Source organism: Lepidochelys kempii, chromosome 8 (assembly GCF_965140285.1).
Source record: "Lepidochelys kempii isolate rLepKem1 chromosome 8, rLepKem1.hap1, whole genome shotgun sequence".
Lineage (NCBI taxonomy): Eukaryota > Metazoa > Chordata > Testudines > Cheloniidae > Lepidochelys > Lepidochelys kempii.
Window position 1 is genome coordinate 38353968 of NC_136387.1, and position 15456 is coordinate 38369423.

The 15456-nt window shown below is 43.5% G+C and overlaps 2 protein-coding genes and 1 pseudogene across 6 annotated transcripts in view; all 3 read left to right on the top strand.

Annotated features, from left to right (window-relative positions):
• The window catches only part of LOC144929055 (protocadherin gamma-A10-like), an 87088-nt gene extending 79552 nt beyond the window's left edge, over positions 1 to 7536 (top strand). The window contains exon 2 of the mRNA XM_073356147.2: positions 6976 to 7536. Coding sequence (XP_073212248.1) covers positions 6976 to 6987 — 12 coding nt within the window. The 3' untranslated portion in view covers positions 6988 to 7536. The remainder of the gene's footprint in view (positions 1 to 6975) is intronic.
• LOC144929056 (protocadherin gamma-C5-like) overlaps positions 1 to 15456 on the top strand; it is a 373601-nt gene that overhangs the window by 122191 nt on the left and 235954 nt on the right. The window contains exon 2 of one of the 5 annotated variants that reach the window (XM_073356144.2): positions 6976 to 7536. The exons of the other annotated variants lie outside the window; for them this stretch is intronic. Coding sequence (XP_073212245.1) covers positions 6976 to 6987 — 12 coding nt within the window. The 3' untranslated portion in view covers positions 6988 to 7536. Of the gene's footprint in view, positions 1 to 6975; positions 7537 to 15456 lie in introns of those variants that run through there. 5 annotated transcript variants of the gene reach the window in all.
• On the top strand, positions 11120 to 14374 carry LOC144930800 (protocadherin gamma-A12 pseudogene; annotated as a pseudogene).

The window sequence follows — 15456 nt, forward strand, 5'->3', positions numbered from 1 at the left end:
AATTAAACACAGGCCTGCCTCCTCGGCTCCAATCTGCTATGCCTGTTTGGATCTGCTGTGAACAGAGGGCTGACTCAGGGTTTCATACCTAGCACTCTATCATAGTCGCGCTGTTATTGTGGCACATGTGCAGTCCCATTGCATGTAGAATCTCTGTGGGGATAGATCGTTCTCCATGCAGACAGAATCTTTAGAGAACAGAGCTGCCTGCTTCTGAACCTCTACTGAGAATGTGCAAACTCTGATTTTTCATAAATTTATAACTCAGCTAAATGCTTGCAAATCTTCACAGGGACTGCAAAAGGCACAATCCTAATACTATGGTGCCCACCCAGTAAATTTGCATATCAATGATCCAAAGCATCAGGTCAGGAGAGCTTCTCAATTAAATAAAAATGAGGAGTCCTTGTGGCACCTTAGACTAACAAATTTATTTGGGCATAAGCTTTCATGGGTTAGAACCCACTTCATCAGATGCATGGAGTGAAAATACAGGAGTAGGTATAAATACATGAAAGGATGGGGGTTGCTTTACCAAGTTTGAGGTCAATCTAATGAGAAATCAATTAACAGCGGATACCAAGGGAGGAAAAATAACTTTTGAAGTGGTAAGAGGGTGGCCCCTTACAGACAGTTGACAAGAAGGTGTGAGTAACAGTAGGGAGAAATTAGTATTGGGGAAATTGTCTGTATTTTCACTTCATGCATCTGATGAAGTGGGCTCTAACCCATGAGAGTTTATGCCCAAATAAATTTGTTAGTCTCTAAGGTGCCACAAGGACTCCTCGTTATTTTTGCTGATACAGACTAACACAGCTACGACTCTGAAACCTCTCAACTAAATGGTTCTAAGAATTTTTTCAACATGAGAAAAACAATATGTTTTCCCCTAATTCTATTCTCAGAAATGGCTGAACTGTTTTAGCTGAAGGTCGAAAAACATTCAGCCTGAGGAAGCATGGAAAATGTCAGTCCAAACAATTAAATTTGACAAAGTTTAAGCAACGGAAAAGAGAGTTTTATAATGGCAAAATTAAGCACTCCTAAATAGGCATTGCTACCAGCTCTAATTTCATGGAATTAATTACTGTACATTATTAGGTATACACAATATTTAGCCTTCTTCTCTTTTGCTTAATAAGTTGTTTAAAGATGTTTCATACCCTTTATATGTTCACTGAACATTAGCCAATTTATGAATGAATGAATACTAGTTTCACACATATGAATGTCTCCATTGACTAAACCGGCTGTTGAATCAGCCTGAGAATGAGTCAGAATTCCCATAGAAACAGAAGTAGCTGAACATGTTATCTAAAACTGTATATCATGTGTACCCACAAAGAGGTGTAATTAAAGTTGTATGCACAATCTTATTTTGGGGATTTACTGAAAGGTGAGTGCTTAGCTTTGCAACCTTAACATTCTGTTAAAATAGATTTTGTATGGATTTTGACTATGAAAGATAATAAATATATTGTATTAAAATAATATAGCAAAACTGATTACTAATTTAACAGCTAATATGTTTGCAGAGCATATGAATCTAAATCTTAAATAGCAATGGCTCAGGCAATTCAATCACTTATGCTTGTATTTATAAAGTCACTGAGATTATTGAGATGTATGAACTTCTCACATGGCCAGGTTTACTGGGCTGGTACTTAAGAGTATTATTATTAAATTATACAAAAGAGTCGAAGAGCAGTAAACCAAAGAACAATAATTCTTTAATTTGCATCATGAAGAAAAACATTGTAGATGAGACTTGAATGGTAGATAAACAGAGAGTAAGAGAGACAGAACTCGACATTTTAAGCATTTCCGATTTATAATGACTGGTGCATCTGAAGAAGTGAGGTTTTTACCCACTAAAGCTTATGCTCAAATAAATCTGTTAGTCTTTAAGGTGCCACTGCACTCCTTGTGGATTATAAGAAACAGTTCCAGAGTTACATCGAAATTCTATCTGTGTCCGCATGTTAATTAAAAAATTAGCCAGATGAGAACATCTAAAGAATTTAAACAATTTGAAAAAATGAACTCAGGGGAAGTTGATTTTTTCTGAGATGCTGCGGTTATTGGTTGAGACTTTGAGTGCCGGTGTTCGCCAATCAGGGGGAGAAATGCAAAGAGAGATCCAGGAAGCCCTGCTATTGTTACACAGCACAGAACACAAAGAGATCAGACTCACGTTCATCGGGTCTGGAGACTAAAGGGAACATCATCGATTGAACTCAATCCCTCCTCCACCCAGGCTTCGAAGAAGTATTTCGGAAACACTCCTCTAAAGAGTTATATCTATAATAGCTGTACAGAAATCTCATGAATACCAATCTGAGGCAATTCTTCACTTGCTGGAAATGATTGATTCACAAGGGCACCGGAACTGGTTACCGTTTGGGAAGTAGTTTCTGGGCAGAATGGTTATTCGATTCCTGAGGCAATTAAGAAAGTGTCTTTCTTGGGGATATCGCAAAGGATCTGGGCTGTGTAAAAAGGGGCTCTCAGACCACAGAATCCAGATCATATTGAAAGGTGGGACGCAGTATTTTCTCAGTCTAAACAGCGACCATTTATATTTGTGAGACAAAATAGAGAAGAGATCTAAGGCCGAATACGAGGTCTCTGTTACTACTTTGAAGTTTTAGTAGATGATATATTAAAGGTTTTGCAACAGAAGTGGAAATCGCAGACATTAATGATGATGCGCCAAGCTTCCAAGCTACATGGAAACTTTTTAAAGACATGATAATAGAGGCTCAACTTAAATGTATAGCCCAAATTTAAAAAAAAATAGTAAGAGAACCAAAAAATGCCACCCTGGCTAAACAACAAAGTAAAAGAAGCAGTGAGAGGCAAAAAGGCATCCTTTTAAAAGTGGAAGTTAAATCCTAGTGAGGAAAATAGAAAGGTGCATAAAATCTGGCAAGTTAAGTGTAAAAATATAATTAGGAAGGCCAAAAAAGAATTTGAAGAATAGCTAGCTAAAGACTCAGAAAGTAATGGCAAATAATAATAATAATTAATAATTAAGAACATCAGAAGCAGGAAGCCTGCTAAACAACCAATGAGGCCACTGGATGGTCGAGATGCATAAGGAGCACTCAAGGATGATAAGGCCATCGCGGAGAAGCTAAATGCAGGGGTGAAAAGAACTTAAATTTCTTACCGCTATGGTTATATCGCAACCCCCTTTCCCACCTCCACTCCTACACACTTAGCTTCATGGATCCCTTTGTATGACATTGATACAGTAGCTGTCTACTAGTTTTATTGGAGAGCAGTGGTTCCCAAACTTGTTCTGCCGCTTGTGCAGGGAAAGCCCCTGGCCGGCGGGGCCAGTTTGTTTACCTGCGGCGTCCACAGGTTCGTCTGATCGCAGCTTCCACTGGCTGCAGTTCGCTGTGCCTGGCCAATGGGGGCTGCGGGAAGTGGCGCGGGCTAAGGAATGTACTGGCCACTGCTTCCAACAGCTCCCATTGGCCTGGAGCAGTGAACTGCAGCCACTGGGAGCAGAGATCAGAGGAACCTGTGGACGTGGCAGGTAAACAAACCGGCCAGGCCCGCCAGGGGCTTTCCCTGAACAAGCAGCAGAACAAGTTTGGGAACCACTGGTCTAGAGTAGCTTTAGGGGTATGTCTACACAGCCAATGTTAAAGCGTTGCCCTGGCAGCGCTTTAACGTGGCTGTGTAATCAGGACTCCTGCGCTGGGAGAGAGCTCTCCCAGGTCTGTAATAAAACCACCTCCGCAAGGGGAATAGCTAGCTACCAGCACTGGGAGCGTGGCTCCCAGTGCTGTAGCACTGTCTACATTGCCACTTACATTGCTGAAACTTTACTAGCTCAGGGGTGTGAAAAAACACTCCCCTCAGTGACTCAAGTTTCAGGGCTGTAAAGTGCCAGTGTAGACAGTGCACCAGTGCTAAAAACCATGCCCCCAGTGCTGGCAGCATTCCCCTCCTGGAGGTGGGTTTTTTATAGTGCTGAGAGAGCTCTCTCCCAGCACTATGCCGGGATTACACAAGCCATGTTAAAGAGCTGCCGGGGCAGTGCTGCCAGGGCAACGCTTTAATGTTGCTAGTGAAGACTTGCCCAAAGCTAGCCTATTTTACCCATTTGTGCTGAATGCTTCAGCCACTTTCTTACTGGTACACTGTACCAGCCCACACCAGCTTACTTTCACCTCTGATTAAACGAATTCCTTGCATGGGTCTTTACGGCTGAGGATGTGAGGGAGATTCCCAAACCTGAGCCATTCTTTTTAGGTGACTAATCTGAGGAACTGTCCCAGATTGAGGTGTCATTAGAGGAGGTTTTGGAACAAACTGATAACTACTAACTGCAGTCTGTAACCTGTCATTTAAATCAGCTTCTGTACCAAATGACTGGAGGATAGCTAATGTGATGCCAATTTTTAAAAAGGGCTCCAGAGATGATCCTGGCAATTTTAGGTTGGTAAGCCTGACTTCAGTACCGGGCAAATTGGTTGAAACTATAGTAAAGAACAAAATTGTCAGACATAGATGAACATAATTTGTTGGAAAAGAGTCAACGTGGTTTTTGTAAAGGGAAATCGTGCCTCACCATCTACTAGAATTCTTAGAGAGGGTCAACAAGCATTTGAACAAGGGGGATCCAGTGGATATAGTGTACTTAGATTTTTCAGAAAGCCTTTGACAAGGTCCCTCACCAAAGGCTCTTAAGCAAAGTAAGCCGTTATGGGATAAGAGGGAGGGTCCTCTCACAGATCGCTAACTGTTTAAAAGATAGGAAACACAGGGTAGGAACAAATGGTCAGTTCTCAGAATGGAGAGAGGTGAATCATAGAATATCAGGGTTGGAAGGGACCTCAGGAGGCCATCTAGTCCAACCCCCTGCTCAAAGCAGGACCGATCCCCAAGTGAATCATCCCAGCCAGGGCTTTGTCAATCCTGACCTTAAAAACTTCTAAGGAAGGAGATTCCACCACCTCCCTAGGTAACACATTCCAGTGTTTCACCACCCTCCTAGTGAAAAAGTTTTTCCTAATATCCAATCTAAACCTCCCCCACTGCAACTTGAGACCATTACTCCTAGTTCTGTCATCTGCCACCACTGAGAACAGTCTAGATCTAACCTCTTTGGAACCCCCTTTCAGGTAGTTGAAAGCAGCTATCAAATCCCCACTCATTCTTCTCTTCTGCAGACTAAACAATCCCAGTTCCCTCAGCCTCTCCTCATAACTCATGTGTTCCAGTCCCCTAATCATTTTTGTTGCCCTCCGCTGGACTCTTTCCAATTTTCCCACATCCTTCTTGTAGTGTGGGGCCCAAAACTGGACACAGTACTCCAGATGAGGCCTCACCAATGTCAAATAGAGGGGAACGATCACGTCCCCCGATCTGCTGGCAATGCCCCTACTTATACAATCCAAAATGCCATTGGCCTTCTTGGCAACAAGGGCACACTGTTGACTTATATCCAGCTTCTCATCTACTGTAATCCCTATGTCCTTTTCTGCAGAATTGCTGCCTAGCCATTCGGTCCCTAGTCTGTAGCGGTGCATTGGATTCTTCCGTCCTAAGTGCAGGACTCTGCACTTGTCCTTGTTGAACCTCATCGGATTTCTTTTGACCCAATCCTCTAATTTGTCTAGGGCCCTCTGTATCCTATCCCTACTCTCCAGCTTATCTACCTCTCCTCCCAGTTTAGTGTCATCTGCAAACTTGCTGAGGATGCAATCCACACCATCCTCCAGATCATTAATGAAGATATTAAACAAAACTAGCCCCAGGACCGACCCTTGGGGCAATCCACTTGATACCGGTTGCCAACTAGACATGGAGCCATTGATCACTACCCATTGAGCCCGAAAATCTAGCCAGCTTTCTACCCACCTTATAGTGCATTCATCCAGCCCATACTTCTTTAACTTACTGGCAAGAATATAAAATGATGGGTTCTAAATTAGCTGTTACCATTCAAGAAAGATATCTTAAAGTCATTATGGATAGTTCTCTGAAAACATCCATTCAACATGCAGCGGCAGTCAAAAAAGTGAACAGAATTTTGGAAATCATTAAGAAAGAGCTAGATAATAAGACAGCAAATATCATATTGCCACTATATAAATCCATGGTACACCCATATCTTGAATACTGGGTGATAACACCCAATCTCAAAAAAGATATATTAGAATTGGAAAAGGTTCAGAATTGAGCAACAAAATTATTAGGGGTATGGAACGGCTTCCGTATGAGGAGAGATTAATAAGACTGGGACTTTTCAGCTTGGAAAAGAGACGATTAAGGGGGGATATGATTGAGGTCTATAAAATCATGACTGGTGTAGAGAAAGTAAATAAGGAATTGTTATTTACTTCTTCTCATAACACAAGAACTAGAGGTCACCAAATGAAATTAATAGGCAGCAGGTTTAAAACAAACAAAATGGAGTATTTTTTTACACAACACACAGTCAGTCTCCCATATTCCATAACTGCCTTGCAGTTCAGCAACACAAAAATGAGAGCTGCTCTGACAATAGAGAAGTGAGTGGCAATCACTATTTGGAAGCTTGCAATGCCAGACAGTTACCAGTCATTGGGGAATCAATTTGGAGTAGGTAAATCAACTGTGGGAGCTGCTGTGCTCCAAGTGTACAGGACCATTAATTGACTTCTGCTATGAAGTGTAGTGAGTCTGGGAAATGTGCAGGACATAGTGAATGGTTTTGATGCGATGGGGTTCCCTAATTGCAGTGGAGCAATAGATGGCACGCATATCCCCATATTGCCACCAGACCACCTTTCCACAGAGTACATAAACCAAAAGGGATACTTTTCAATGGTGTTGCAAGTGCTGGTGAATCACAAGGGGCGTTTCACTGACATCAGTGTAGGATGATTGGGAAAGGTTCATGACATGCAAATCTTTAGGAACTCAGGTCTGTTAAAAAAGCTGAAATCCTGGGTTGTTTTTTTTTTTTTCCAGACCACAAAATGAACATTGACAACGTTGAGATGCCTATAGTTTTCCTGGGGAATCCAGCCTACCCTTTGCTCCCATGGCTTATGAAGCCATACACTGGCCATCGGGACAGCCGTAATGACCAGTTCAACTATAGGCTCAGCAAGTGCACAATGGTGGTCGAATGTGCCTTTGGTCATCTAAAAGGGCACTGGAGAAGTTTACTAACAAGGTTGGACCTTTGTGAAGAGAACATCCCCATGGTTATAGCTGCATGCTGTGTGCTCCATAATATCTGTGAAAAAAGGGGGGAAATTTTCTGCAGGTGTGGGCAGTTGAGACAGATTGCATGGTAGCCATTTTTGAGCAACCAGACACCAGGGCAATGAGAAGAGCACAGCAAAGGGCGCTAAATATCTACGAGGCTTTGAAAAGCCATTTCATTAATGAGTCACAGTAATGTGAGCTGCTTGTCTGCACTGAGTTTTCCAAAACCTTCACCTGGCTTGTATCACTGTCCCTGTAAAGCCAACCCCCTGTCCAAGCCCACTGCTTCTACTCAATAAAGAACATTTATTTCTTAAATCCATTTACTTTATTTAACAAACATAAGTAAAGAGGGAGAACAAAAAAAAGGTAACTTTGGGCAAAAGGGATTGTAAAGTTGGAATGGGAGAGCTGTGTAACGTAACACCACATTCTAGACCATCAAAGCTCTGTGAATGGGCACCTTCAGTTCCTTGTACCCTCCCCTTGAGTTAAGTGAAAGGGCTAATGGACTTTTTGTCCATGCCTCATGGAACACTTGGGGGAGGGTGATTCTGCACCAGGCAATGCTGCCTGACTGTCCACCAGGGTCTTCAGAGGGACTCTACACTCCTGTTTCTGTTCTGGCAGTTCAACCAGACACCTTAACATGTCTGCTTGGTCCCTCATAATCCAAAGCATCTCATCCTGTGCTGCACACTCTTGCTCACGGGAAGCTTTCCATGTCCATGTCTAACTTCTCAGACAGTGAAATCCTCCATGGTCTCACCTCTGTGTCAGTGCTCCCGGAGGCATGCATTATCTCAGTGAACGTGTCCTCCCATGTTCTCTTTCTCCTCCTTCTAATCAGTGAAAGTCTGCTTTCAGGTGTTGATGGCATGCTGAAGGACACATTTCCAGTGGTCAGTCATAAGAAAAAATAACGGAGCCATTGTACATGAATAATATGTTTCCATAGCAAGGCCCTTTTCAGAAAAAACAAACAAACCAACGTTATTACACTAGGTGCAAGCCATAACATAATCAGAATCTGTAACCGTTCACTGCACCATTTTGCTGCTCCAGTCATGGCGAGTAGCGTCCCCCGCGCCCCCCCCCCTCAAGTCATGGGTGACCGCACTTTTAATGAAGTTTATGGCAGGCTTATGTCGGGAGCAGAGGTAGCTAGTCAAACAATGGCCCTTCCACATAGCACCATGGGAAGCTGTTTACGAATGGGGCGGAGGCAGGAAACATTTTCACTCCCAAATTGCAGAATCTCATATGTGGGGTCCCAGTCCCCTATTAGCCACTTAAACTACTCACTGACCCATGCCAAGAACAGTAAAGGCACATTAGTGGCTGCGTGGTTTGGCGATCCGGAATGTGGGAGGGTGGAGTGGGTCTACATGCTCTTTTTTTTCTTGTAAGAGCACTTTTAATGAGAAGTTTCCCCTAGGCAACCCTATATGATATCAGTCTCCTGAGGGTAACAGAGCTGGAAAGGAAGGAGATGCTGCAAGTGTCTGGCTATAAACCTGGTCCTTATGTTGTTATGCTGTGTACTGCAGTGATGACAACAGAATTAATTCAGGAGTTGCGTGGGAAAGTGTCCTACCATAGTGGAAGAAATAAGACTGCCCTGCCCAGAAACCTTCTGCAAAGGATTGCAGAGTACCTTCACGAAAGTTTCCTAAAGATATCCATGGAGGATTCCTGGGCTATCCCAGTCCACATAAACATTATTTTCCAGGGGCCACCCTGTGCATAGGTGGAGCGGCCTCTTGTAAACACAGAACCACAGCACCTCGCTTTTTCTTCATAGTAAACATGTAATATCACCAAATGTGCATGCCCACTAAAGTTTAACTAGACTTTGATTGTAACTGTATACTCACCAGAGGTGCCTTCCCCGGCATCGTGGTCAGCCACCATGATGTCCTGCAACCCACAGGACTCCAGGGTTAAAAATATTTCCTGGCTCTTGGGGAGAATGATCCACCACTCACCTGTCTCCCATTCTCCTCCTCTTACTCATCCACCATATCGTCCTCCTTGTTGTCCCTAGACTCACACACCTGTGGGATGTCCATGTTGCTTTTGGGAGTACTGGTAGGATTACTCCCAAGAATCGCATGCAGCTCATTGCAGAACCGGCATGTGTGGGCTTCAGCACCAGAATGCCTGTTTGCCTCCCTTGACTTCTGGTACACTTGGCAAAGTTCTTGTATTTTCATATGGCACTGCTGTGTGTCCCTTGTGTAGCCCTTCTCCCTCATTCCACATCTTTGCATAGATGTCAGCATTTCACTGCACTGAAATCAAATTTCCATGGAAATCAAATTAAGTGCTACACCTCTGGAAGAGGTGGATTACAGAAGTTGACATTAGAAGTAACTTAGGTTGGCATAAAGGACCTGGTAGTGTAGACACATGCATTAACAGGTCAACTTAAGGTGGCTTTCTTGACCTAACTCCGTAGTGTAGACCAGGCCTCAGCTAAAATGAAAGCAAAAGGGATGGGACTCAAATACAGTGGGACAGGCACAGGCTGGGGACTCAGACCGCAAGTACTGTTTTCCCAATACTTGATTCTCTTTGCTTTGCCGAGTGCTCTCTGAACAGACTTGATTCCTGAGGAAATTGCAAAAGGCTCCTTGTGGGGAATCTCAAGTATTTGAGACTGAATGTCAGAGAGCTGCCTCAGAGAAAGCTCTGTGTTCTTGCTATGGCTAAAAAGCAATACTTCGTTGTCAATGTAGAAAATGGAAACTTGTATGTAAATGACAGAATAGACCGAGAGGGAACAAGCGAGAAATCTCCAGTCTGTTTTGTAAAACTGGAAAGTGTAATTGAAAACCCTTTGAAAGTTTCCCATGTGAATGTTGAAATCCGGGACTTAAATGGTAATGCACCGCAGTTCAAAGGAAGTAACGCTGATCTAGAAATGATTAATGAACATTGCCGGGTGCCGAATTTCCACTGGATTCTGCACAGAATCTGATGTTGGGAAGAATTAATTACAGAATTACCAGCTCAGCCCAAACCAACGTTTCTCCATAGCAGTGAAGGGTAGACAGGATGGCAGTAACTACTCAGAACTATTCCTAGAGAAACACTTGGGTGGGGAATGGCAAGTAACTCATCACTTGATCCTGACGGCTGTGGAAGTGGGAGATCCAGTCAGAACCTGGACTGCTCAAATTAGGATTAATTTGAAGCCAATGAGAATCCCCCGGTATTCACTGAACAGATCTACGAAGTCAGCCTGAGAGAAAATCTATCAGAATAATTCTTTGTACTGCAGGTGAAAGCCAGGAATAATGAGGAAGGTCTTAACGCACGATTCACATTGAGGATCATACATTCAGCATCATACCAGAAAATGGTCCGCAAATGTTTACTCGGGATCCCCAAAACGGTAAAACTACAACTAAAGGAATTTGGGACTTCGAAGAGCAGAATAATACATCTTCGGAGCGGAAGCCAAAGATGGAGGGAAATAGCTGCCCACAGCAAGGTAGAAGTGGATATTGTTGATCAGAAGGACAACGCCCCCCAGCTGATATCTGCATCAGTGTCCAGCCCACTTCTCGAAGACTGTCTCCCTTGGACAGTGATAGCTCTGATCTGCTTATCCGTCTGAGATGCAGGAGAAGATGGCAAGGTTAAATGGCATATAAAGGGTAACTCTCTGTTTCAGATAATATCCTTTCCTAACAATTATTATAAGATGGTCATGGAGAACACTCAGGCGGAGTATAATATTACAGTTATAGCCAGAGACAAAGACACCCCCATCTCCACACAGAAAACCATCCTGTGTTTTGATAATTACTTCAAAAAGTATATTGCTTTGCTTTGTGTGTTCAGTTTTAAAATATACCTTAATTAGGACACGATTATATACAGTGCTGAAAAAGTAAGCTGGCACATAGGGAAACAGACAGCACTTTATTTATTTGAGCAGTTGTAATTATTAGTTGAGACTCTGAGCGCCGCTGTTCACCACTCGGGGAGAGAGACGCAACGAGAAATGGAGCAGACAGACCAGTGTTTCACAGCACAGAACAGAGATTAAATCATCTTCAAACGGCAGCATCGCTGAATAAATCCTCTGCACTCGGCTTGGATTATAAACCCAACAGAAGAAAGCCTGTCTCCGAACTCTGCGTGCTGGTTTCATCTCAGACGTCTCTTTAGAGAGTTGGAAATGGCGAATGTACACATGCTGCTGGAAAACAAAGGACGAGTCCTGTTCTGCCTCATATTAGTTAATGTTTGGGAGGCAGTTTCTGGACAGATTCGCTATTCGATTCCGGAGGAAATGCAGAAAGGCTCTTCCGTGGGGAATATCGCAAAGGATCTGGGGCTGGCTATAACGGGGCTCTCAGACCGTGAAGTCCTCATTGTTGGCAGAGGTAGGACTCAGTATTTTACTTTGAATATTAAAAGCGGCCATTTATACCCCACGGAAAGAGTAGACAGAGAGCAGATCTGTGGCCAAAAGCAAACGTGTCTGCTAAATTTTGAAATTATAGTAGAGGAAAAAATGAAGGTTTTCGGAGTTGAAGTTGAAATCACAGATATTAATGACAACGAGCCCCGCTTCCAGGAAGATGAATTGGAATTTAGAATCAGTGAGTTAGCCTCCGTGGGAACCCGATATTCTCTTGAGGGGGCGCAGGATCCAGATTTGGGAACCAATTCTGTGCAGGGCTATTATCTCAGCAGTAACAAACACTTCTCTCTGGATGTGCAAACGGGAGCTGATGGGGACGAATATGTCGAACTGGTGCTGGAAAAGTCTCTAGACCGGGAAGAACAAGATGTTCACGATCTAATCCTCACAGCCACTGACGGGGGAGATCCAGTTAGGTCCGGAACTGCACAGATCCGCGTTATTGTCCTTGACGCAAATGACAATACACCAGTTTTCAGTCAGCCTGTCTATAAAGTGAATGTTTTGGAAAATGTGCCCGTCGGGTCTCTGCTGCTGACAGTAAACGCCACAGATCCGGACGAAGCGATAAATTCGGAGGTCACATATTCACTCCGGAAGATGAAAGACAAAGCGTCCCAGATATTCCAGGTGGATTCTAAAACGGGGGAAATATCAACTGTGGGAAACCTGGATTATGAGGAAGCTGCATCATATGAAATGGAGGTTCAAGCAAAGGACGTTGGAGACCTCTCGGCCAGGTCTAAAGTTCTGATAGCTGTTATTGATATAAATGATAATGCTCCTGAAATTACAGTCACGTCTGTAATCAAGTCAGTGAGTGAAGACAGCCCTCCAGGGACTGTGATCGCTCTAATACATTTACACGATCGAGATTCAGGGGAGAATGGAGAGGTCACGTGCTCCATACCCAGAAACATCCCATTCAGGTTACAGAAATCATTTGACAATTATTACAGCTTGGTGAGTGACAGAGCATTGGACCGGGAGCAGGTCTCCGATTACAATGTAACTATCACAGCCACAGACCGAGGGACTCCTCCTTTATCCTCAACAACAACTATTTTAGTACAGCTTTCAGACATAAACGACAACGCTCCTATTTTCAGCCAGACATCCTACACTTTGTACATCACGGAGAACAATCCCAGAGGAACTTCCGTTTCTTCCCTGAAAGCGAATGATCCTGACTCGGAGGAGAACGCCAGAGTCACTTACTCCATTACTGGAACTCAGATCCAGGAAGCTCCGCTCCCCTCCTCCATCTCCATTAACTCCGAGACTGGGGCTCTCTACGCTCTGCGCTCCTTCGATTACGAACAGTTCCGGGAGATTCGGTTCCAAGTGCAGGCTCAGGATGGGGGTTCCCCACCTCTCAGCAGTAATGTCTCCGTCACTCTCTTTATACTGGATCAGAATGACAACAGCCCGCACATCTTACACCCCTCCTTTCCCACCGATGGCTCCACGGGAGTGGAGTTGGCCCCTCGCTCCTCCGAGCCGGGTTACCTGGTCACTAAGGTGGTGGCGGTGGATGCAGACTCCGGGCAGAACGCCTGGCTCTCCTACCAGCTGCTGAAGGCTACAGAGCCGGGGCTCTTCTCTGTGGGACTCCACAGCGGCGAGATCAGGACAGCGCGCTCCTTTGTAGACAAAGATGCGCTCAAGCAAAGTCTGGTGGTTTTAGTGAAGGACAACGGGCAGCCCCCTCTCTCTGCCACGGCCACTGTCACGGTGGTGGTGGCTGACAGCATCCCCGAAATCCTCTCCGATTTAAGCAGCCTCTCAGCTCCTGCAGACCCCCAGTCCAGCCTCACCTTGTATTTGGTGATCGCTGTGGCTTCCGTTTCCTGCTTGTTCTTTACCTTTATCCTAGTGTTACTGGCCCTGAGACTCCGCAGGTGGCGAAACTCGCAGCTGTTTGACTCCTCGAGTGTGACTTTCAGTGGAGTTCCCGTCTCGCAGTTTGTGGGGATCGATGGAGTCAGAGCTTTTCTTCACTCCTGCTCACATGAGGTTTCTCTAACCACGGACTCCAGAAAGAGCCAGTGTATCCAGTCAGCATTAAACTATTCAAATAGGCCGATTGATGAGAAAAAGGAAGGTCTCTTAATTGCAGAAAATTTGAGGAATAATGAGGGGAATGATGCGCTTGGTCCGGTAAGTTTTCTTTACTTGCTTTTTTAAATGTTTTGACGCGTAATAATATAGTTTTATTCAGTGGATACTGGAAGCAGCTCTTGTGCAGAGCAAACATTCGGGGGAACCCTGCTTGTCTCTCTTCCTGCGATCTTGGTTCAGAACCTGTAAACAGTCGGAGAAGGCAGGATTAGGATAAAATCGTCTATACTCATGCATTAATAGGAGATGAAACTATCTGTTGTTGTTATTCAAGTGTGACAGACTCTAGTTCACATTTTTAAACCGAATTTAGTAGGGCATGAGCCGAAGAAAAATAAATTATTATACCTTTCTAGAATGGGTTTTATCAAGAATTCACCGGAACTGCTTCGGAATCTCTATATTTCTAACACCGAATACTCTCCTTAAGGAAGGCTTCCATAAGGAACCTGTTCACGTTTTTAAGTTTTGTATTACAGTGTTTGTGAGAATAAAATAAAATATCCTTCGATATAGTGAAGATTGTATATTCTGTGTAAGATACATTTGTCTTTTTAGTGCACAATTAGAATAGAAGAGGGGGAAATATCTTGAAAGCCAACTTTGAAAAATATAATTTCATAAGAAATTACTTAGGACAATTACATTTATTTTACATTATTTATTTAGTTTCGTGCCCAGACTTGCAGTTTCGTTTAAGGACATAAACAATTACACCCATTTTCTCATAATTTGGTTCGTTTATGTTAAGTGACGTTACATCTGGTGAGAATAAAAATATTGGTAGTAGGAAAAGAGGAGTACGTGGGAGACCTGGTTAGCATCAGTGCTTCACTCCCTGCCTTACAATGGCAAAGACACTATGTAGTCTCAAGGTCCTGCAAGACTTCTCAATACGTCTAGTTTTCCAGATAGCAGTGGACGCTAAAAACACTTTCTTGCCACCTATGGCTAGCCCGATTGCTGCATCCAACAGGTAGTACCAAGACTTAGCCACAGTGATGCATGCATTTGTAACCTCCAGGATCAACTGCTGCAATTCTCTATATTTAAGAACAAAGTGCCATTTAAAAAGATAAGACTACTTAACACAGGTACTCTAACATATTTAAGCAATTCAGATCAACCTGAACCCATCATCCCAATGACATACTGGATGCCTATTCAATGCCAAATCAAATTCATAGTATTTGTACTCACTTTCAAGGCTCTCTGTAGGATAAACTTAAGTTAGAGGAACCCTTTGAGTTTCACTCACTCTGGTCATAGTTATTCATAACAATAAAATTAACCAGTAATTGTGACTATCTCCACACACAGAAAATACAGGCTCCAAAATGGGGGAGTGGGGGAGAGGGCAGAGTTTTGTAACAACTGACTTATGGCTAGAGAACTCATTCTGGAGAGGTAAGGGAAAGCACTGGGGTGCTGTGTGGAATATGGAAGACACTTTATGATACTGATACCAATATTATAAAATTGCAAGGAATGTGACCAGATAGGCCATGTAAAGTGTCTGTGAAAATGTTATGATTTGCCAGGTAGGATGATCTTGTTTATATGGAGTGATAGCTCACTGGTTTGAACATTGGCCTGATAAACCCAGGGTTGTGAGTTTAATCCTTAAGGGGGCCAACTAGGGATCTGGGGCAAAAATTGAGGATTGGTCCTGCTTT